General features: G+C 38.4%; 1 protein-coding gene across 1 annotated transcript; it reads right to left on the reverse strand.

The window, feature by feature from the left end:
* Positions 1-10,143: 10,143 nt before the first annotated feature.
* Positions 10,144-11,124, reverse strand: LOC134376872 (olfactory receptor 51F2-like). The gene has a single exon (XM_063095433.1). The coding sequence runs from the start codon at positions 11,092-11,094 to the stop codon at positions 10,144-10,146; it is 951 nt and encodes a 316-aa protein (XP_062951503.1). The 5' UTR covers positions 11,095-11,124.
* Positions 11,125-24,165: the final 13,041 nt, after the last annotated feature.

Raw genomic sequence — 24,165 nt, forward strand, 5'->3', positions numbered from 1 at the left:
GAACCCGTGGCCGCTGGGAGCGTTGCCGCACTCCCAGCGCAGCACCCTCCCGAGTGCGCCACAGGCTCGGCCCTAGTTTCCAGAGTTTTGCTTGTGATTGATTTCTAGGTTTAATCCATTGTGGTCTGAAAAGACACTTGAAATGATTTCAGTGTTTTGAAATATGTTGACTTGATTTGTGACCTAACGTGTTGTCAATCCTGGAGACTGTTCCATTTGCTGATGAGAAGAATGTGTATTCTGTTGCTGTTGGATGGAATGTTCCATAGAGGTCTCCTAGGTCCAATTGGTCTAAAATGTAGTTTAAATCCTGTGTCTCTCCATTGATTTATTACCTGGATGATCTACCCAATGTCGAGAGAGGAGTGTTCAGGTCCCCAATTATTATCGTATTGGGGTTTATCTCTTTTTTTTAGGTCTAATAGTGTTTGCTTTATATATCTCAGTGCTCTGGGGTTAGGTGCATATATTTATGATTGTTGTGTCTTCTTGGTGGATAGATACCTTTGTCATTATAAAGTGGCCTTCTTTGTCTCTTTTTATGATTTTTTGTTTAAAGTCTATTTTATCTAATATGAGAATAGTTATTCCTGCTCATTTTTTATCTCCTTTTGCATGATACATCTTTTTCCATCCCTTCACTATTGGCCTATGTTTTTCTTTACATGTGAGGTGAGTGTTTTGTAGACAACATATAGTTGGGTCTAGCTTTTTAATCCAGTCAGTCAGTCTGTGTCTTTTGACTGGGGAATATAATCCACTTACATTCAGGGTTGTTATTGATAGGTATTACTCCTGACATTTAATTGCTTTTTCTACAGTCGATTTAAGTGTCTTTTGTTCCTTTCTTTTCCTTTTATTGTTTGTTTTCAGTATTCATTGCTTTTTGAGTTGATATTGTATAGTTTCTTTCTCTTTCTCATTTGCACATCTGCTCTACCAGTGGTGTTTGTTCTTTCTCGTATATTCATGGTTGATGGAGTTTGGATGTGTTGTCATCCCCAAAGCTCATGTCAAAATCTGATCCTCAATTTGGCAGTGTTGGGAGCGGTTTGGGTTATGGGGGCAGATCCTTCATGAATAGATTAATGCCCTGGGGGTGGGGTAGTGAGTGAATTCTCTTTCTATTAGTTCCCATGACAGCTGATTATTTAAAGGATCCTGGCATTCCCCCATTCTCTCTCTTTTACTTTCCCTTGCCATGTGATCTGCTTGTATCTGTAGGTTGGCCTGCCATTTTCTGCCATGAATAGAAGCAACCTGAGGTTCATGCCAGATGAAGCTGTCCCAGAATGATAAGCCAAACAAAACTCTGTTCTTTATAAATTACCCAGTGTCAGTTATTTTGTTATAGCAACACAAAAATGGACTAATATGATGGTGGTGATATAATTTTTGGGGTTCCAGGTACAGGATTCCTTTAAGGATATCTTGTAGAGCTAGTCATCTGGTGGTGTATACCTGCAGCTTTTATTTGTCTGGGAAGTACACTATTTCCCTTTCATTTCTGAAGGACAGCCTTGCTAGGCATAGTGTTCTTGGCAGGCAGGTTTTTTCTTTTAGTACTTTGAATATCATCTCATTCTCTTCTGACATGTAGGGTTTCTTTTGAGAAGTCTGCTGTTAGTCTGATTGTGACTCCCTTATAGGTGGTTTGATGCTTTTCTCTTGCTGTTTTTATGGATTCTGTTTGTTTCTGACTTTTGGCAGCTTTACTACAATGTGTCTCAGAGACGACCTGAGTTAGTTGTCTGCTAACTCTTTTAGATTTTCTCCACTTTTAAAAATTCATTTTTCTTTTTCTTTTTTTGTCCACTTGGGTTATTTCAAATGGACTATCTTCAAGATGAGAAATTATTTCTTACATTTGCTCTAGCTTGCTGCTCATACTCTCAATTGTAGTATTCAGTTTGTTAAATGAGTCTTTTAGTTTCAGGGATTTTCTACTACATTCTTATTTTAAAAAAAATTTTATTTTATTATTATTATTTTTTTTTAACTTCTCAATATACATTGTAGTTGATTTTCATGCTCCTTTACCATTCCTCTCCACTTCCACCCCTCCCACCTTACTACATTCTTTTTTATGGTATTTATCTCTGTAAATTTTTTCCTTCAGACCTGGGTTGTTTTTCTCCTTTTGCTGTTTTGTCTAACTGAGTCTTTTTGTATCTTACTGGATTTCTTTAAGACTGTTACTTGAAATTCCTTTTCAGAGATTTCAAGTTTTCCTTTTGTTTGGGGTCTGGTATTTGAGAATTATAGTGTTTCTTTGTCGGTGTCATATTTTATTGTTTTTTCTTATTTCTAGTATTCCTATATTGATGCCTAGTCTTCTGGTGGAGTGATTGCTTTTTCTATTACTCTAGGTGGCTTTTGAGAGAGACTCATACCCTAATTGAGAGGGCCAAGAATTATCAACAGAAACAATAGCCTACACCATAGATGTCTCAATTGGTTTGGCTACATAATTCTGACTGAAAAATTACAGTTGAGCAAATTTTTTGCTTGATGGGTGCCAAAACTGCTGGGCCCAGATTAGCTACAGACAAAAGCAGAGCTTTCAATGGAAATTTAAAATGAGTGGGATCAAGATCCTGAAGCATTTCTTGGAAGCATTGTAACAGGAGATAAAACATGGCTTTACCAGTTCAATCCTGAAATCAAAGCACAGTTAAGGCAATGGCAACCAAGAAGTAGAAATAGCCCAGTCAAAACAAAAATGGATTGGTCAAGAGCAAAGGTCATGGCAACAGTTTCTGGGGATTTTGGAGGCATTTTCCTTGTTCAATATCAGGAGGGCCAAAGAACAAAAACATGTGTTTATTATCAGAGTGTTTTCAGAAATATAGTCAAAGCTTTAGCAGAAACACACCTGGAAAAGCATCACCAGAGAGTCAAGCTCCTCCTCTCCAGTTCTCCTGCTCATTTCTTTCATCAAAACAAGGGCAATTTTGTGAGGGTTTTGATGGTAAATCACTAGACTTGCTAGCTATAGTCTTGTCTGACCCCTTCTACTTTTTGTTTCCTAATCTTAAAAAGTATTTAAAGGCCACACATATTAATCAGTTGATAATGTAAAAAGGATGACATTGATATGGTGAAATTTCCAGGACCCTCAGTTCTTTAGACATTGACTAAATGGTTGTTAATATCACTAACAGGTGTCTTTAAAAAAATATTCATTTTATTTTGTCAATATACAATGTGGTTGATTATTGTGGCCCATTACCAAAGCCTGCCTACCTCCTCCCTCTCCCCCCCCGCCTCTGAATAACCTCATATCTGCTCGCTGGTTGTATCAACTTCAAGGAATTGTGATTGTTGTGTCTTCTTCTGTCCCCCCCCCCCGGTTTATTTGTGTGTTTATTTATTTATTTTTACCTCCCACAAATAAATGAGAACATGTGATATTTCTCTTCTGTGCCTGACTTGTTTCCCTTAATATAATTCTCTCTAGACCATCCATGTTGTTACAAATGGCAGTATTTCATTCTTTTTTATAACAGAGTAGTATTCCATTGTGTAGATATACCACATTTTCCGTATCCACTCATCTGATGATGGACATTTGGGCTGGTTCCAACTCTTAGCTATTGTAACTAGTGCTGAAGAGGCAGTCTCTTCCCCAGTGTATAGGCTTGGTGCCTTTGTCAAAGATCAGATGGCTGTAGGTGTGTGGGTTGATTTCTGGATTCTCTATTCTATTCCATTGATCAATGTGTCTGTTTTTCTGCCAGTACCATACTGTTTTGGTTATTATAGCTTTGTAGTATTGCTTAAACTCGGGTAGTGTTATGCCTCCAGCTTTATTTTTTTTTGCTCAGCATTGCTTTGGCTATGCGTGGTCTTTTATTGTTCCATATAAATGACTGGATAGTTTTTTCCATTTCTGAGAAAAATGTCTTTGGAATTTTGATGGGGATTGCATTGAATTTGTATATCACTTTGGGTGGTATGGACATTTTCACAATGTTGATTCTTCCAATCCAAGAGCATGGGATATCTTTCCGTCTTCTTGTGTCCTCTTTAATTTCTCTCAGCAGTGGTTTGTAGTTCTCATTATAGAGATTTTTCATATCCTTCATTAACTCTATTCCTAAGTATTTTATTTTTTATGGCTATTGTAAATGGGCAAGCTTTCTTGATTTCTCTTTCTGCATGTTCACTATTGGAGAATAGAAATGCTACAGATTTTTGTGTTGATTTTGTATCTTGCTACTTTGCTGAAATCATTTCTCAACCTCAAGAGTTTTTGTGTAGAAGCTTTTCTGATATCTCTCTTAGATTTCCTTTAGTTTTTTAAATTCTTTTTTCTTTTCTTTTTTTTTTTGTCTGCCTGTGTTATTTCAAACAGCCCATCTTCAAGGTCAGAAGTTCTCTCTTCTGCTTCTGCAAGCCTGCTGGTTAAACTCTCTGCTGTGTTTTTTACTTTGTTGAATGAATTCTTCAACTCAGCAAGCTCTGCTACATTCTTTTTCAGGGCATTGATTTCCTTGCACATTTCTTCTTTCAGGTCCTGTATACTTTTCCTAATTTCATTATGTTGTTAGCTGAGTTTTCTTGTATCTCATTTAGTTTCCTTAGAATTATCACTTGAAATTCATTGTCAGACATTTCAAGGACTTCTTGTTCTATAGGATCTAGATCTTGAGAGTTATTACCCTTTGGTGGTGTACTTTTGGATTGTTCTTATTTCTGGTATCTTTCCTTTGATGTTTAGTCATTGTGGCAAGGGATTTCACGGTGCACTGGTTCGACACTATTGTCTGGCTAGGATCCTACTGGGACTGCCTATTTGACATGGCTGCCTCAGTGCCTGCTGGGTCACATGCTGGTGCCTCTGGCGCGTGGTTGCTTGGGTCTTGGGCCTCTCTGGGTGTCATCTCTGGTCAGTGTGCACTCAGTTGGGCTGGGGATGGGGTTCAGCAGCAGCGAGACCTACCTGCTCTGTCATGTGGTGGTGCCGTGAGACGCATGGTTGCTATGGGTCTTGGGGCTCTCTGGAGGGGTGCCTCTCTGGTCAGCGCATACCTGGCTGGCCTGGGGATGGGGTCCAGCAGTGGTGAGGCCTACCTGCTCATTTGCATGCTTGCGCCGCAGGGTGCATGGTCGTTGTGGGTCTCAGGGCTCTCCGGGGGCACTAACAAGTGTCTTAAACTTGATGCAGCTTATGTTGTAAAATAAAGTTTGTGTTTTTAATTTTTATATTTTAAATCCATTTTCCATGAAATTTTTGAAGTCCCCTCATATGTATCACATCATTGAGAAGAATAACCAATATGAAAATTGACAACATACAGGTAAACATCTAGAAACCCTTGATCCTAAATCTAAAGCAGTTTTTGCCATGTGGTGAGGGATGCCTACTCAATTTAGAATGGATTAGAACAGTAAGAGGTACTTCCTCCTTTCCTTTTTATTCTCATGCACACATAGGAGATTGAATTCAAATTGATTTTCCATATTCAAGAAAAGATGTCTGTCCAGTTAGAACATTGCAGAAAGTAGTGTAAATTTCTAACCTTGATATACTTATTCCAGCATTAGTCCTAGATAATGATGGGGTTATAGGCTTATGTTTATCTTATGTGACATCCTCCTATTATTTTTATTTATTTTTTATTTATCATTATACAATGTAATTGATTTTCATGGCCCTCTAACAATTCCCCCTTTTCCCCCCTTCCTCTCCCTCTTTCCCATCCCCAGCAATATCAGTTCTGTTCTCTTCTCCTAGCAAGTTCAAAGAATTATTGTGATTATTGTGTCTTTTTTCCCCCATACTTATTTGTTTATTTATTTAGTTTTATTAGCTCCCATATATATTGAGAACATGCAGTATATCTCTTTCTGTGCTTGGCTAATTTCACTTAACATAATTTTCTCTAAGTTCATCCATGTTTCTGTGAATGGCAGTATTTCATTCTTTTTATAGAAGAGTAGTATTCCATTGTGTAGATATACCACATTTCCCTTATCCACTCATCTGTTGATGGGAATTTAAGCTGATTCCAACTTTTGGCTATTGTAAATAGCACTGCAATAAACATGGGTTTACAGGTATCCCTTTGACATGACTTTCATTCCTTTTAGTATACACCCAGCAATGGGATATCTGGGTCATATGGTAGATCTATCTGAAGTTGTTTGAGGAGCATCCAAACCATTTTGCATAGAGGCTGCACCATTTTACAGTCCCATCAACAGTGTAGTAGGGTTCCCCTTTATCTGCATCCTCACCAGCATAGTTATTCTCAGGCTTTTTGATTATAGCCAGTCTAACTGGAGTGAGATGATATCTCAGTGTCGTTTTGATTTGCACTATGCTGAGTTCCCATATGCTGAGTGATGTTGAGCATTTTTCATGTGTCTATTGGCCATTTATATATCTTCCTTTGAGAAAATGCATATTCAGCTCTTTTGCCAATTTTTTAATTGGGTTACTTGTTTCTTTTCTGTTAAGTTGTTTGAGTTTGTTGTATATCCTGGATATTAATCCTTTGTCAAATTCATAGCTTGCAAATATTATCTCCCACTCTATTGGTGTCTTTTTGCTCTGTTAATTGTTTTTCTTTTGCTGTGCAGAAACTTTTTAGTTTGATATAATCCCAGTTGTTCATTTTTCCTTTTGTTGCCTGTGCTTTTGGGGTTGTATTCGTTAAGTCTATGCCCAGTCTGACTTCCTCAAGTGTTTCCCCTATTTTTTATTTTAGGAGTTTTACAGTTTCAAGATGTACACTTAATTCTTCAATCCATTTTGAGTTGATTTTAGTATATGGTGATAGGTACAGTTCTAGTTTCATTCTTCTCCTATTTCTTGACATGTATATATGTCATTTTGAGTTGAGAATTCATTGGTCTTCAGACCAGAACTGGATACAATATCACCAGGATGAAAGATGTCTAGAAGTAGAAAAACATCTACTTTTTTTTTTTTTGGTGGAAAAAGTAGGGAAAACCCTTACCTTAGGAGGGCTAAATGTAGGTGATTTAGGAAATTTTAAGAAAAAGATGAATGAAAATTGATTATCTTTCTTCTACTTTTCTTTGTCCAATTCAAATTGCTGCACAGTCCCTTCTCTTCTATTTCTTCTTCCCCTTATTTCTCTTTTTATTTATTGTTAATATTATCATTGCAGTATAAAGGCTATGAACTTAGCAGTTATTAATATTCCCTGCAAAAGGAGGTTGCTCTCAAGCAGTCCTTCCTGAGACCACTTCTGTGTACTTTATGTGTTCAGAGCATTTTCCTCACTGCCCTAGAGGTATCCCCATTGTATTAGTCCATTTTCTGTTGCTTGTAACAGAATACCTGAAACTGGGTAATGTATAAATAAACAGAATTTATTCCTCACAGTTTTTGAGGCTGGGGAATTCAAGGTTGAGAGGATGCATCTGGTGAGGGCCTTCTTGGTGAAGCCTCTGCATGCTCTGATGCTGCACAGGGTATCACATGGGAGAGCTGTGCATGAGACACTAACATGTTTCTCCTTCTCCTTGCAAAGCCACTAGTGCCACTCCATGATAACTCACTTATCTATTAATCTATTAACGCATGAATGGACTAAACCATTCATAAGGGCCTAGTCTTTATGATCCAGTCACATTGCAAAGGCCCCGCCTTTTGATACTGCCATGCTGGGGATCAAGCTTCCATATTAGCTTTGGAGGGGGCAAACAATTAAATCATCAGCATCCACCCTTTCTAAAAGACTTGGCCCATTAGTGCCTTTTTCTGGATCATCTCACTTCTCTATTTGAGATTAAAAAAAAGAAACAGAAGTTGGTAAGCATATCATCTTAACTGATTTATGAGATTAAATAGGTAAACAGAACTGGCACCAAAAACAACAACAAAAAGAACAAAGACTGAATTTTAGTACAGCAGGAGAGATACCTCAAACCTCATTCTTAGGTAACCACATCTTCTGTGAACCTACAAACTCTCCAGGCTAGAACATCACTGAGTTTACCTTATTAATCAGCTACTTATAGTGCATCATTGCAAATCTTTTAGCCTCATTTTCTAATCACTGTTGGAGCGACCAGATCCACCCAATTATTGGTTGGCTTGATACAGAAAAAAACCTTTAAGTCTTCACCTTAGGCCTACAATGCGTATCTCTTATTTCTTGCCTCACTAACACTAAGGCATGACACATCTATGTACTCACTTGTTACTCATGCATTTAATACCCAGATGTATGGGGAAATTAAGAACTCATGGAGTAAAATTTAGGTAGTGGGAAATGGGATAAAATGAATAATTTGTTTCCTTCTTTATTTTCCTAGGTGATATGTATATGAGACATATTTGGTAAAACTTCAGAGGTGGTCCTTCAGGATTGAGCAATAGTCCTCCATGATAGTGGCTGGTTCATTATTGGTTTATCATCTCTCAACTCCAAATTTCTTTTTGCCATCTCTATGATAATGATACTGGTCCTGTAAATATTTCCCTTTTGTCAGATTGCTCAATGATGGAGAAACACTGGAAGAAAAAAGAGGTTTTCTCTTCTGAGTTTCAGTGTTGCTTTCTGGCCATACTCCTAGAGAACATGCTGTGTTAGTCCATTTGTGTTGCTTATAACAAAATACCTGGAACTGGGTGATTTATAAGAAAATGAAATTTATTGCTTACAGTTTCAGAGGCTGGGAAGTCCAAAGGCTAGGGAACACATCTGGTAAGGGCCATGGTGGTGGCAAAAGTTACCCAGCTGTCTCACAAGGCAGAAAATGGTGGAGCAGAGAGAGTCTAACTTCTCATGTGCTCTTCTTTTAAAGCCCTCAGAACTATGACCCTGACCGCCATTATTAATCCGTTCACTATGACATGGTCCTACAAACCAATCACCTCTTCATGTCTGTCTTTTAACTACCATAATAAGATTTTCCACCCTCTTTATGCTGTCACAGTGGGGATTAAGTTTTGGGGGGATGTTCAACTCAAGGCACATGGTTTTTCCTCCATTGCCTGTCCCTATGTGGTTTCTTCCAAGCTCACTTCCAGCAATGCAGTGTTTTCTTTAGCATTTAGCTCTAAGTTTGTTCTCCAGTATCCAATGTGATAATGGTGGCATCACTAGGAGTCCCAAACAAAATGGGCCAGCATTTAACTGAGGTAGATTCTCCTACAATTTCTACTTAGCTCTGGGAAGGTACATACATACACATCAGGGGCGCCATGGGGTTAGTCTTCTAAGAAGCTGGCCACCCAATGCTAATCCCAAGAAGGCAGCCTGAAATCCCCCAGCCTGAGCCACACATGGAAATGCCTTATACTCCTGTAAATAGCAGTCTCTCCAGCTCCCAGGTGCAGTGGTGCCCAGCAGCCAGGAGCTTCCCTGCCACCTAGAGAGTTCTAAGGCTTGGCACCTTCCTGTGAAAGGCTTCTGCTATTGCCAGGCCAGTGGGCTCATAATGGCAGAGATAGAGATAAACATGAGCCAGAAGTATGGGTTCCCTTTACCAAGGGTAATCTTGATAAAAAAAAAAATTAGAAAAAAATGTTACCCTCAGTCCCAGAATGTTATCAATTTGTTACCAAATTGTAATGTCCAGCTAACAGCAATAGAAGTTGACCCTGAGCACTTGATTTGGTAATTTGTATTTACATTGGATATGCTCTTGCACACAATAGAGTGCAAAATAATTCCACCTATTCAAGACCAAATGTCGAATTACATTGATATATATAATTTAGGATTCACTGTACAGCATGGTTATTTTGGAAGCACACAGAGAATCAAGGGTTTTAAGAAAAAAATATTTAACTAATTAAAGTGTTTTCTGCATGTCATTCAGAAAAGAACAACTGACTTATTGATGAAGTTTCCTTCAGTAAATGGTAATTTTTATAATTGTATGTAGAATCTGAATTAATATTTTGTGTAGGTCTTAAACTGCTTACAAATATAAATAGTTGTTTACATATGATATCTCTATATTGAAAACAAAATCATATTTAGATGATATTAATATGAATTTACTGACAAAGAAATTGACTAAGCAAATACCATACAACCTATAATATATATAGTTTAGACCCTGGGAGGCATGTCCAGACACTTTGTGTACAACTACCCCATTCTTCCATAACACTCATAAATGGCTTTGCCATTCCTCTGAGATAGCCGGTAATTAGATTTGGAGCTTCTTCTTATTTAAGACCTTGATAATGGCCTTTCGAATCTGTTTATTCTTCACACTGTAGATGATAGGGTTGAGCACAGGAGGAATGAGCAGGAAGACATTGGCCATGATGGTGTGGACAAATGCAGGTGCTGAGTGGCCATAGCGACGAACTAGAGACAGACTAATGAAAGGAATGTAGAAGATGGCAACGGCACTGATGTGGGATATGCAGGTGTTGAAGGCTTTCTGCCGTTCCTCTGAGGAAGCAATGCTGAGGACAGATCGGATGATCAGGATATAGGAAAGCAAGATGCAAGGGCAGTCAAACCCCGTAGTGACGAAGACTGCAAACAGACCAAGGATGTTGTTAATCCTGTTGTCTGTGCATGAGAGTTGAATGAGGTCAACATGGTAGCAGTAAGAATGTGAAAGAACCGTAGAACCACAGAAGGACAGCTTCTTGACAAAGAGCACAACTGGCAACATGACAGCAACATTTCTTATCAACATGCTCACCCCAATCTGGGCAATCCTGGCATTGGTGAGGATGGTGATGTATCTCAGTGGGTCACAGATGGCCACAAAACGGTCAAAGGCCATGGCCAGCAGAACCCCAGACTCCATGAAAGTAAATCCATGGAGAAAGAACATCTGGGCAATGCAGCCATTTAAGTTGATCTCTCGGGCTTCAAACCAGAAGACACCAAGTGTAGTGGAAAGTGTGCACAAGGACAAGCTCAGGTCTGTGGCTGACAGCATGGAGAGAAAATAATACATAGGCTCATGGAGGCTCTGCTCACGGAGGACTGCAAACAGGATCATGCTGTTTCCAGAGAGGGCGACGACATACAGGAGACAAAAGGGGATGGAGATCCAGACCTGGGCTGTGGTCTGACCTGGGATACCCGTCAGGAGGAAGGTTGGAGGCTGAGCATTGGTATTATTGAGGATCGACATAGTGAAGGACTGAGAAGACAGGGATATTTGAATAATTGAACTAATACATAAAATGCAGCTTTTTACTTAGCACATCTTTCTGGCACTCCAGGATTCACTGAATTACTCTTTCTAATTCCCCAAAAACTTTAGTATTTTCTGAGTTTTCTAGAGCTTCATGCTTCTCCCCAATCTCTCAGTGTTTCACATTTATTGAAAAAGAAGAATTCCCAGCATTGTTCCTCATCAAGTTTTCTTAAGAATGTTAAGCCTATAATTTTCCTTAGCAGCCACAAACATCACAATTAAATCACCTCTACCTTTAAAAGTCCCCAGTAGAATGCCTAAACAATATTACAAGAAATCTTGTTTCAAGTGCTGTTTGAAAATGAATTATTGATTCTGGAATAAAGCACTGAATGAACCAAGACAAACTTGAAATATGGGTATTAGGCTTCCTGGGAAATATTCAAAAGAATGCCAAAAGCATACCTGTGACAAATATGTCTGTATACATGAAGATAGGGTAGTCTACAAAACCTCCCTAAGGATAATAGGTATCGATCCATTTGTTGAGAGCTCCTTCTGTTGCTGACATTTTACGTGAATTATGTGATTTCATCCATGTGCTCATATGCCAACTCCAGGAGTTAGTCAGACATGCACTTTGCAGATGAGCAAAGTAAGACTCAACAATTAAATAATCACACAATGTTATCTTTATAAAGCACAGCCTAACTGTTGAGGGAAACCCGAAATATAAGAAAGATGAGCAAAAGAAGAGAGGGAGAGACAGAGGAAGTGAAGGAGGAAGAGGTGTAGGAGGAGAAGGAAGGGAAGAAGGAAGAGAGGGAGGGAGGGATGATGAGAGGGAGGAAAGAAAGAAGGAAGGAAGTAAAAAAGACAAGCATTGCCATCATTCTAACATGGTGCACTAAGCACTATGTTATAAGTGGTAGCACAGGCTATTATTGAAATTCAGAGAACCATAATAGTAAGTATTTCTTGAACAGATACCATGTGCCAGATATGATCATCTTCACACCCATATTTTAATCCAATCATCACTATGATTCATTAAGATAATAAATATCTTATCCTTATTATACTTATGGGAAAACTGATGTTTAAATTTATTAATTTATACCAAATTGTGCAGTTAGGCAGTAGAAGAGCTGAGTCTGAAACCTGCATATCTGACCCCAATGCCAGCACTCACTGAAAATGATAAGTGCATAGGAGGAATCTCTAAACCAGTTTGACAAACGTTTTTCAGATGTGTACTTTTAACGAGACATACTGTGTTCAGTTTGTGGTATCTTTGGAGTAGAGTTCTACGTGTCAAGTGTTAATTCTGGCTCTAGTTTCACAAAGAATGATTGTATATTGTAATGATGAATAAGCTAAGTATACGATCTAACCACCACACATTCTACACAATTATTGAAATTCAATGTTGTACGTCACATGTATGTATAATAATAATAAAAAAAAATAATTCCCTGTGGTTCACACAGATATGAAGCTCTGTAGTGACCATTACATTTATCAAACTCTTAGGTATTTTGCTGATAATTCTTTCTAAAAATTTGCTCTTCTCATCAACTGTGCAGCACTAGTCTCTCTTAGTTTTCACCCACTACCTAGCTCTTTGGCTGTTTTGGGTTTGTTTTTTTCTTTTCTTTTCCTCCTCTGAGAACCTTGTGTTTCCCAACCTTACTTATGATATCCTTTAGGGATTTACTCTTTGCCCATTCCCAAGTCACTTAAAAAATCATCTCACTCATTTTCACAGCTTTATATTTTAACTACATACAATAACAAACTTGAAATAAATATCTCAAAGGCAGTTATGGTTTCCAGTTTCCATATCAGAAAATAAAACTTGCTTCTCGACATTTCCACATGGATTTTTCATGGGTAATTCAAACTCAGTATGTTTAAAACCAAATTGATCATTTTCCTTTTACTGTTCTTCTTACACGTTCTGTATTCAGCTTATATTTTTCACAAAAATAACACAATTATCTAAATTAGGAAGATGAGCATTATACTGTACTCCTTTAGTTTTTTAAAATCAACACTGCTTCTAATTAATTATCAAGTCTTTTCTATCCAGCCTTTAATATCTCTCTTTCTTCTTCATCTTTATCTGAATACAACATACTCTCTTCAAGATCTTACACTGTTGAACCTAAACTATTAAATTAGTCTAGAAATAATAATTTATGTTTATTAACATAATAATATCAGTGTAATAATATAAAATGAGAACTCCAAACCAATAACAACATCCATTTATTAAGCACCTTCTCTGAGCCTGAAAACTATAAGTGAGAAAAACAATCTTTTAAACTGAATAACAATAAGAAAACCACATATCAGAACATGTGGGGCAGGACATCAGAGTGCAATTTATACCCTGAAGAATACATATTTATTAGAAAACAAGGATAAAAATATTAATTATCTAAGTTGACAGTTTATAAAGCTAGGAAAATAAATGAAGGTAATAAGAAGCAATAAGCAAAGATAAAAGGTACAAATGAATGAGTTAACAATAAAGACAAAAGTTGATTGTTTAAAATGATTATAAGAGTGTTTTTCCAGACTGGTCAAGAAAATTTTCAAAAAGAATCAAAAATGAAAACAGTAACAAAACTATATTTAGAGAAATATATCTTTAAATATAATGAAATAGTATGCAAAATATAATGATATATTTAACCATGTGTATAAAGTAGATAACTTTATAGGAAAACATAAATGACCAATTTAGCCTGAGAACTAAACTATAGCAGAGAAAAAATGGTAATAGAAAAAACTTTATGAACATATAAAAGGGACTAAGAACATGTATTTTGATTTGTGAGTTTTACCAAACTTAAGGGGAAAAAATGAGTATGTCTATCTTTTACAAATTCATCCAATGTAGAAGAGATTTTGTCCCCAAGGGATCATTTTGTAATGTCTGAAGACAGTTTTGGTTGCCAAAACTAGAAACGGAGTGGCCACTAAGAGGTAGAGGCCAGGGATGCTGCTAAACATCCTAAAATGCATAAGATAGCCCTTCACAACAGAGAATTATCCAGCCCCAAATGTCTGTAGTACTGAGGTTGAGAAACCCTATTCTATAACATATGAAAAGATGGAAAGTTATTTATCTAACAGTTTTAGAAGACAGATGCAAACATTACAAATAACTCATTAACAAATCAGATGCAACCATGCTTTTAAAGAATATTGACAGACTTCATGAATACGACCCCAAAAGCACGGGCAACCAAAGGAAAAATAAACAAATGGGATTATATCAAACTAAAAAACCTTCTGCACAGCAAAAGAAACAATTAACAGAGTTAAAAGACAACCAACAGAGTGGGAGAAAATATTTGCAAAATATATATCTGACAAAGGATTAATATCAAGAATATATAAGGAACTCAAACAACTTTACAAGAAAAAAACAAGCAACCCAATTAAAAAATGGGCTAAAGAGCTAAGTAGGCATTTCTCTAAGGAAGATATACAAATGGCCAACAGACATATGAAAAAATGCTCAACATCCCTCAGCATCCGGGAAATGCAAATCAAAACCACATTGAGATACCATCTAACCCCAGTTAGGATGGCTAAAATCCAAAAGACTCTGAACAATAAATGCTGGCGAGGTTGCGGAGAAAAAGGAATTCTCATACACTGTTGATGGGACTGCAAAATGGTGCAGCCTCTATGGAAAATGGTATGGAGGTTCCTCAAACAATTGCAGATAGATCTACCATACGACCCAGCTATCCCACTGTTGGGAATATACCCAGAGGAATGGAAATCATCAAGTCGAAGGTATACCTGTTCCCCAATGTTCATCGCAGCACTCTTTACAATAGCCAAGAGTTGGAACCAGCCCAAATGTCCATCATCAGATGAGTGGATACGGAAAATGTGGTGCATCTACACAATGGAATACTACTCAGCTATAAAAACGAATGAAATACTGCCATTTGCAACAACATGGATGGACCTCGAGAGAATTATATTAAGTGAAACAAGTCAGGCACAGAAAGAGAAATACCACATGTTCTCACTTATTGGTGGGAGGTAAAAATTAATATATAATACACACACACACACACACACACGCACACGCACACACACACACACACACACTGGGGGTGGGGGGGAAGAAGATACAACAACCACAATTACTTGAAGTTGATACGACAAGCAAACAGAAAGGACATTGTTGTGGGGGAGGGAGGAGAGGGAGGAGGGAGGGAGGTTTTGGTGATGGGCAACAATAATCAGCCACAATGTATATCGACAAAATAAAATTAAAAAAAAAAAAGAAAATGCTAGCTAGGAGATAATGCTCATCTGTAAAAAAAAAAAAAAAAATGACAGTCTGAATTATAGTATAGAAAATGAGATAGAAACAGCAGATTTGAACATATTTGGTACATAGAATTAACAAGACAAGGCAAAACTGGGTACAGTCTAGATGGGAGATCACAAAAAGTAAAAACAACCTGATTTATAATATTGAATGGGACGGTAAAGGAAGTGAAAGATGTTAGTAAAGAGATGGTTTAAACATCCCTCTACTAAGCGAGTGTGAAATGTCTCCCACAAACTCTTCAACCTCACCTTTTTGGTAAAGAACTAAGCATAATATAATCTGGGTTTTGATCTTTGCTATTTCACTTAATATATAAGGGTATTCCAAAAGGTTTTTGAATAAATAGAATTAACAGGTAATACAAATCTTTCCATAAACTTTTTGAAGACTCCTCATGTATTTGTTATTAACAACACAATGTATAGCATCCACTCAGTGGGCTTTTTACAAAAATTTAATAAAATCGGTATACTAGATTAGTAGTTGTAAATCATGCCTGCACATTAAGATCATTTGAGAAGTTTTAAAAAATATGAAGCCAATATCTCAGCTCAGATCTGCTTTCAACTCGATTGTATGTTTTTGGGGTTTTTTTTTTTGTCTGTTTTCGTGATCTGTGGCTTTCATTAAGGTGAATAATTTAGAAACAGGAAGCAATAACACTAAATACAGATTACTGTGTCCAGGAATTTTGATCATGGATGAAAAGGTGAAAATTGGGATGTATGATTATTATGGACACACAGAATAATAATGACAAAGATAGAATTCCTCCTCCTCCATCAACGGGCGACAGGACCTTGGCAACTCATTTCCATCTATGGTCCCTCATCTGTAAACCCCGGACTTTAAAAATATCCCTGATCTGCCTATTTCCAGTTGTTTCTGTGATGGTCAAACATGTCCAATTTTATTTGATGTCCTTCTTTATAAATATAAATTGTTACTATTAAGAGAGCTAGAAGGGAGCTCACAATATGAGGATCCTGTAAAAGATGGAGCTGATGCCAAGTGAAATGACTCAAAAACTTACTTCCCAACAAATAGGGATACAGATGTCAGTGAAATTTAAAAGTGAGTGAAGCAACAATAAAATATACGGTGTATCTCACATTTAGGATCATGCAGAATCACAGTAATTCTACTTTATTTTCTTAATATAACTAGGTTTCATGTATTCTCCTGGAAAGAAATATTTGTTTGCAAACTTCTTGCTGATCTCACTTAATTCCCTCAACTTTTAGCTTAAGCCTGTTTCTCTGCACCCCTCTTTGCAATATTTCGACTTGCCTACCCCTTATTTGTAGTCCTTTGCGTCTAAGCCCCTGCCTCTCCATTTCCATCCTCTCCTCTCTGTTCTATCCCTTGTTCCCCAGTTTAGACCTCAAAGGTCTCCCTCTTCTTGGCTGTTCTTTCTGGTCTTAGTGTCTTACCTGGCCCCCAATAGAGGGTGAGCTGCCCTTTCCACTTGCTGCCCAGTCAAATATGCATGTAGGTGGCTCTTAGACCTGGCCCTTTATAAGGAGCTCATCATGTAATCCAACATGGCTGCCAAGAGACCCTTGAGACTTGACCCTAGGTGAGATGACCAGAACTTCCCAGGAGGTGGCTTACACTAGGCTGAAGCAGATCTAAATAACATGTTTACATCTTCCTTTTAATCATTTTACTATCTTTGTAATATTTTAAAATTAATGTAAATGTTCTTTTCCCCCTTATTACTTTATATTCTACATCCTGCTATGTAGAGTGTAGAGAATAAAGCACTTTCACTAACTTTCTTTTCTCCCTCCTTTTCTCAAATTCAGTCACCGACAACGTAATGCTTCCCTGGAAACTATATATGAACTAACATGCAGTCTGACAGCTTTAAGTTATTGAAACGTTAAAAGCAAATACATTTAATTAAAATACGATTAGATAAATATTATTCAAAACAGAACCAGAATATATGGTGTGACTGGAAAAAAAAGAATGACATCATTCTACATAAAGTAAACGTGTATCACTATAAGGGAAAGGACCCATTCATCAAAAGAAAATTGATTTTTTTTCCTTTTATGCTGATTCAGTTTCTTATGATTATGTCAAATTTCTGATTAATTTAATTTGGACCATGATTATTTGGAACAAGTTTTATGTTTTCTCTGGAATTCAAATTATCCTTCTTTTATTTAAAAAAAAAACATTTGAAAGGAATTTATGTATTAATTTAAACATATTAATTGTACATGTTTATGGGGAGCAGAGTTACATTTTAATATATGTATACAATGTATGATTTTCCAATCAGGGTAATTAATATATTTATCATCATAAAACTTCATTATTTCTTTGTTATGAGAAGGTCTAATCTCCTTTCTTTTAGCCATTTGAGAACACACAATAAATTATTGTGAATTATAGATGCCTAGCACTGCTGTACAACACTAGAACTTATTTTTTCTGATCTAGCTGTAATTTTGTGTCCTTTGACCAACTTCTCCTTAGCCCCATTTTCCTCTATCCCTCCCAGCCTCTAATAACCACAGTTCTACCACCTACTTATAAATGTTCAACTCATTTTTTTTTTTTTAGTTCCCATATATGAGTGAAAACATGTAGTATTTGTCTTTCTGTGCCTGACTTATTACATGTAACATAATGCCTTCTAGGCTCATCCATGTTGCCACTAATGGCAGAATTTCATTGTTTTTCATGGATGGGCAGTATTCCACTGGATATATATATATGTACCAAATTTTCTATCCATTCATCTGTTAATGGACATCTAGGTTGATTCTGTATCTTGGATATTGTGAGCAGTGCTGCAGTAAATATGGGAGTGCAGAAATCTCATAGGTATGCCAATGTCTTTTTCTTTGGTTAAATATTGAGCAGTAGGATTGCTGTATCGTATCCTATGGAAGTTCTATTTTTAATTTTCTAGGAACTTTTTGATTTACTGCTTAATTTTTTCTTTGACCCATTGGCCATTTAGGAGCATGTTGTTTAATTTCCATGCATTTGTAAAATTTCCAAAGATTCATTTTTTATTGATTTCTTGTTTTATGCCATTGTGGTCTGAAAAGATGTTTGATTTTATTTCACATTTTAAAAACTTGTTGAAACTTGATTTGTGGACTAACATGTGGTTTATCCTGGAGGATAAGCCATGTGCTGTTGAGAAAAATGTGTATTCTGCAGTTATTAGATGAAATATTCTGTAAATGTTTGTCAGGTGCACTTGTTCTATAGTGCAGTTGTAATTCCAATGTTTCTTTGTTGATTTTTGGTCTAGATGATCTGATAAATGCTGAGAGAGGGTGTTGAATTTCTCAGCTGTTATTATATTGGGATCTATTTCTCCCTTTAGATCCAATGATATTTGCTTTATATATCTGGGTGCTCTGAGGTTTGATGCATATATTTTATAATTGTTACATCCACTTGCTAAATTGATTCCATCATCATTATATAATGCCCTCCTTTGTCTCTTTTCACAGATTTTTGGTTTAAAGTCTATTTTATCCAATATAACTCCTTCTGTTTTTTTGTTTTTTTCTGGTTTTCATTTGCATTGAGCATCTATCACCATCCCTTCACTCTTAGTCTGCATGTATCTTTACAGGTAAAGTAAGTTTCTTGTAGGCAGCATACAATTGAGTCTTGTTTTTTAATCTATTCAGTCAATCTAAGTCTTTCAAATGGGAAATTTAACTCATTTACATTCAGAGTTGTTATTAAATAGTGTTGCTTTACTCCTGACATTTTGTCAATTTTTCAGATTTTGTTGCATTGTTTATCTGTATTCTTTTGTGTCTTGTTGAATTTCTATAAGACTATTATCTGGAATTCCTTTTCAAAAATTTTATAGACTTCCTTTTCTTTGGGGTCAGGCACTGGAGTATTATTGTATTTATTTGGGGTGGTTTTTTTGGTGCTTTTAAAAATGCTTCTCTTATCTCTACATTGATGTCTGGGTATTTGGTGGAACATTCGTTTCTTTTTATTTTCTGGAGTAGTTATTGAAGCAAGTGACACTTTCTTACAGATGTATTCTATAGTGTCAGTCAGGTAGGGTGTTTTAGGTTTGGTTCTGGTTGAGTGTTATAGTATTGTCTCCATGTGATTTCTTCAACTGAACTCAACATCAGAGTTGTCTATGTGTCCATGGCCTAGGTGCTGGGGATCTTGGCAGGTCCTTAGTGGAATGGATGATACTGAGAGGGGTTTCTTGTCCTGCAAGTGTGACCTGCAAAAGTTCAGTGCTTCTTCAGCTGAAGTGGGCAAGCCTGGATGGGGTCGATGGGGTCTCTGTAGGGACTTTGGGATTTCAAAAGAGATGCTGTGGCAATTGGCTCTTCCTCTGCTAAAGTGGGTGGGTTGCCAGTGTAATGAATGGGATGGTAGACCACTGGAAGATGTACTGAGACACCCTGCAATCCCTCAGTTAAAATGGCCAGCCCTAGGGGGAGTTTTCTGCGGCTGCGACCAGGACCTTGAACTCCCACAAGAGGCTCTGGGCCTTTGTGAAATACCTCAGCTGAAACAGGCAACTTTGGATGCAGTTTCTGAAGTCTTGGGTAAGGTCTCAGGCTCCTGAAAGAAGTGTTGGGGTGCTCTGCAGCTTTTCAGCTAGAGTAAGTGAATTGGGTGGAGTTGAAGGGGATGCCTCCAGGATCTTGAACTCTTAAGAGAGATGCTGAAGCACTCTGCAGCTCCTCAAATAGAGTCATCAATACTGGATGAGGTTCCTGAGACCTGGAGTGGGACCCTGAACCCCCAGTAAAGATGCTAGGGTGTTTTGAAGCTCCTTAGCTAGAATGGGCATTTCTGGTTGAAGTCTTTGGGACTATACAACAGGACCCTACACCACTAGGAGAGATCCTGGGGGCACTCTACATCTCCTTAGCTATAGTTGGTGACTTTGGCCCTTGTTTTTTTTTAATAGTAGGATAAAGAAAATCTTTATTATTTCATTAATAAGTATGGCTTTTGTTTATAAGAACAGATACTAGCAAAATTTAGCAAACATGCAGATACCCTCAGGATTCTGTTAAAGTGATAATTTTGATGTAATAGGTCTGGAATGGGTCCTGGTTTCTGAATTTCTGAAATCACTCTTATTCTGAAGTCATATTTTGTACAAGGTTCTAACACGTTCTGCAATTCTTGAGGCATGTTGGATTGTTGCATTCCTGGGATTATTTGCATGACATTCCTAAGTAATTTTAATTCATGCTTGGTTGTCAAGTGTTGAACTTTATTGGGTATCTGTTTCATTTGCTGTAGCACATACTCCAGATTTATTAATTTCAGGAAATTAATGCACATGAATGATATGTTTTCTGTGTTCATACCTGTTTGAAATCTCTTTCTTTTTTTCTGTTATACTTTAATGATAGATTGTCTATATATTGAATTATTTCGTTTTAAATAATTTTCTCTGAACATTTTAAAGGTTTATTTTAATATAGTGAATAAGATTACTGGCTCTTCTTCCTAGCTAAGAGTGAGTAATATCATCTATCATATTAAACTAACAAAAATGCTCATAAAAAAATTTCAAGTCCTAATAACCCTTAGAATACAACCTAAAAAACTATTTGACAAATATTGCCAATTCACTGCTTTGCCTGTGTAGATTAAAACTAATCTTATTGGCCTTCCTTTGCAGGCCATTTTCCACCCACTATTTTAAAGCATTAGACTCTGCTGTTTATCCTTGAGGCTTTGAAATTCCACAATACTATTTGTGTATATACCTTTCTTTCAGTTCTTCATTCTTTTTTCTTCATAATGAGAAATATTCTATTGGATAAGTATGACAAATTTTGTTTCATCTTTGATTGAAAAATATTTAGGTTGTTTCCATATTTTAGCTGTAATGAATACAGCTGATATTAATATTCTTAGTATGCAACTAAAAGAGGAGTTACTTGTTCAAAAGAAATGTCATTTTATGGTGAGTTGGGGCAAGATGGCGGTGGCTGCGGCGGCTGGAGCGGAGTAGCTGAGGTGGAAAAGGTGGCCACTGGGCCTCAGACAGCCGGGAAACTTGTGGACCTTCCTCTGGCCATCTCTTAAGGGAGGACTGCTGCTGCTGGCCGGTCGTGGGGGCTCAACGCCACTTTGCCCCTGGCAGGAGAGGCTGCCTCATTTACAGGCAACAGCTTTGAAGTGTGGAGCAGGAAAAGAACTGATTCTTAGCTGCAAAAGTGAGTCTTGAAACAGGGAACACGGCGCCAGGGCTGCTGTGGATGCAGCCAGGATCCCGGAGGCTGGGGCCGCACTGAAGGCGGCCAGCTGCCCTATTCAGGATTCGAGGTTTCAGGCCGGCATTAAAGAAGATTCCTGGGAGCGCCCGAGCGGCGCCGCGACTGAACAGCCCGAGGCGGCAGCGCTGAGAACACGGAAGGCAACAAACCAGAGACAGAGCGAGCGCCCGACCTGGCACAGCACTGTGAGTGATCCCTGGCACAGCTCTGTTCGGGGGGTGGATGCCCACGCGGCTTCCGCCTGCACCACCAGGCCACTCACTGCCCCGGTGCTGCCTCCATTTTCCCAGGTGCGGGCAGCTCCGCCCTGCTCGGCCATCACTGAGCCCATTTGCTTGGCCTGGCGCGGGGCTTTCCGGACCCTGCGGGCCGGCCTCCTCTCCCACTCCCTCCCCCACTCCCTCCGCGGTTCTCTGGTAGGGCTGGGGGTGTGGGGCATCCCGACCAGTGCTGGGAGGGCTAGGAAGTACGGGCGGGCCGACTGTCACTCCACCACACCCTGGACTCCGGCCCGGTAAACTTCCTGTTACTGGGAGGCAGATACCATCTCTGCGACCACCAGTTTGGAAAAAAGCCTAACGAATTTCTGGTTGGGAATAGTGTGGTAGGAGAGTTCCCAGGTCCGCTTGAACCTGCCGGAGAGCAGGCTGCAGGCGGGCACTAGACTCGGTTTATACCGGGGGGATACAAAGGTGAACAAGACCCGAGAAAGATCTACACAGTGCTACAAAGGCACCCAGAGAGACCGGTCGTCTGTGCCTAGCAGAAACCTGGTAGACTTCCTGGGCGAGGCGGTGCTGAGCAGGGTCTTGAAAGCCCAGCTGATAGACGAGGGGTGCAGAAGACACACCCCAGCCCAGCACAGTGTGCACAGAGGGGGGAGACGTGCGGCCAGGGAGGCGGAGACTCGACAGAAACCACACACCCGGTGGGGTCGCCACTGCACTATCTAACAGCCTGGGCCAGAGCACACGGAACGGGGAGAAGTCCTGTACAGAAAGTGAAAGCTCAACAGAGATCACACACCCTGTGGTACGTGATCCACCAGCCCAGCAGAGTACAAGCTGACCAGAAAGGTGGATCCCCGGAGAAGCCCAAGACCCGAGGCAACCACACACACAAGACACTAGAGGCCAACTGAGCAGTCACGGCGGGAGCCATACCAAATTGGCAACCACAGCAACATCCTAGTTAGTCATAAGTCTCAAACCGGTGGGCTGTGAAACCCCCTGCCACAATGAATAAACACCAAAAAAAAGACACCAGAAATACAAAAAATCAAGAAAGTACACCACCAAAAGTTAATAAATCTCATACTCTAGATCCTATAGAACAAGAAGCCCTTGAAATAACTGACAAGGAATTTCGAGTGATAATTCTAAGGAAACTGAATGAGATACAAGAAAACTCAGCTAGACATCATGATGAAATGAGGAAAAGTATACAGGATCTGAAAGAGGAAATATACAAGGAAATCAATGTCCTGAAAAAAAATGTAGCAGAACTTGCTGAACTGAAGAAGTTATTCAGCGAAATAAAAAACACAACGGAGAGTTTAACCAGCAGGCTTGTCGAAGTTGAAGAGAGAACCTCTGAACTTGAAGATGGGCTGTTTGAAATAACACAAGCAGACAAAAAGAAAGAAAAAAGAATCAAGGACATGGAAGAAAATCTGAGAGAGATATCAGACAACCTCAAGCGCTCAAATATCCGAGTCATGGGTATTCCAGAAGGGGAGGAAAATGGAGATTCCAGTGAAAACATATTCAACAAAATAGTGGCAGAAAACTTCCCAGGTATAGGAAAAATCACAGATCTTCAGATCCAGGAAGCTCAACGATCTCCAAACGTATTCAACCCAAAAAGGCCTTCTCCAAGACATGTCATAGTCAAATTGGCAAAACTCAGAGACAAAGAGAGAATCTTAAAAGCTGCAAGAGAGAAGCGTCAAATCACCTATAAGGGAGCCCCAATCAGGTTAACATCAGACTTTTCATCACAAACCCTAAAAGCTAGAAAGGAATGGGATGATATTTTCAAAATACTAAAAGACAAAGATTGCCAGCCAAGAATACTCTACCCTGCAAGGCTATCCTTCCGAAATGAGGGGCAAATAGTATATTTCTCAGACAAACAAAAACTGCGGGAGTTCACTACCACAAGACCACCCTTACAAGAAATCCTCAAGGGAGTACTGGGTTTGGTTCCTGAAAAATAACTACCACTGCCATAAAAACCTAAGAAAAATCTAAACCCGCTAGTACAATAAAAATGGCATTCATGAAGAGAAAACAAGCTAACAAAAACACTATCTACAACCTAAGGAACCAACAAACAAAGAAACCAAACAGTAAATCAGAAAGCAAGGAACAAAAGACACCTAAGACAACCAAACAACCAATAAAATGCTAGGAATAAATCAACACCTTTCAATAA

This window comes from Cynocephalus volans, chromosome 4 (genome assembly GCF_027409185.1).
Source record: "Cynocephalus volans isolate mCynVol1 chromosome 4, mCynVol1.pri, whole genome shotgun sequence".
Taxonomy (NCBI): Eukaryota; Metazoa; Chordata; class Mammalia; order Dermoptera; family Cynocephalidae; genus Cynocephalus; species Cynocephalus volans.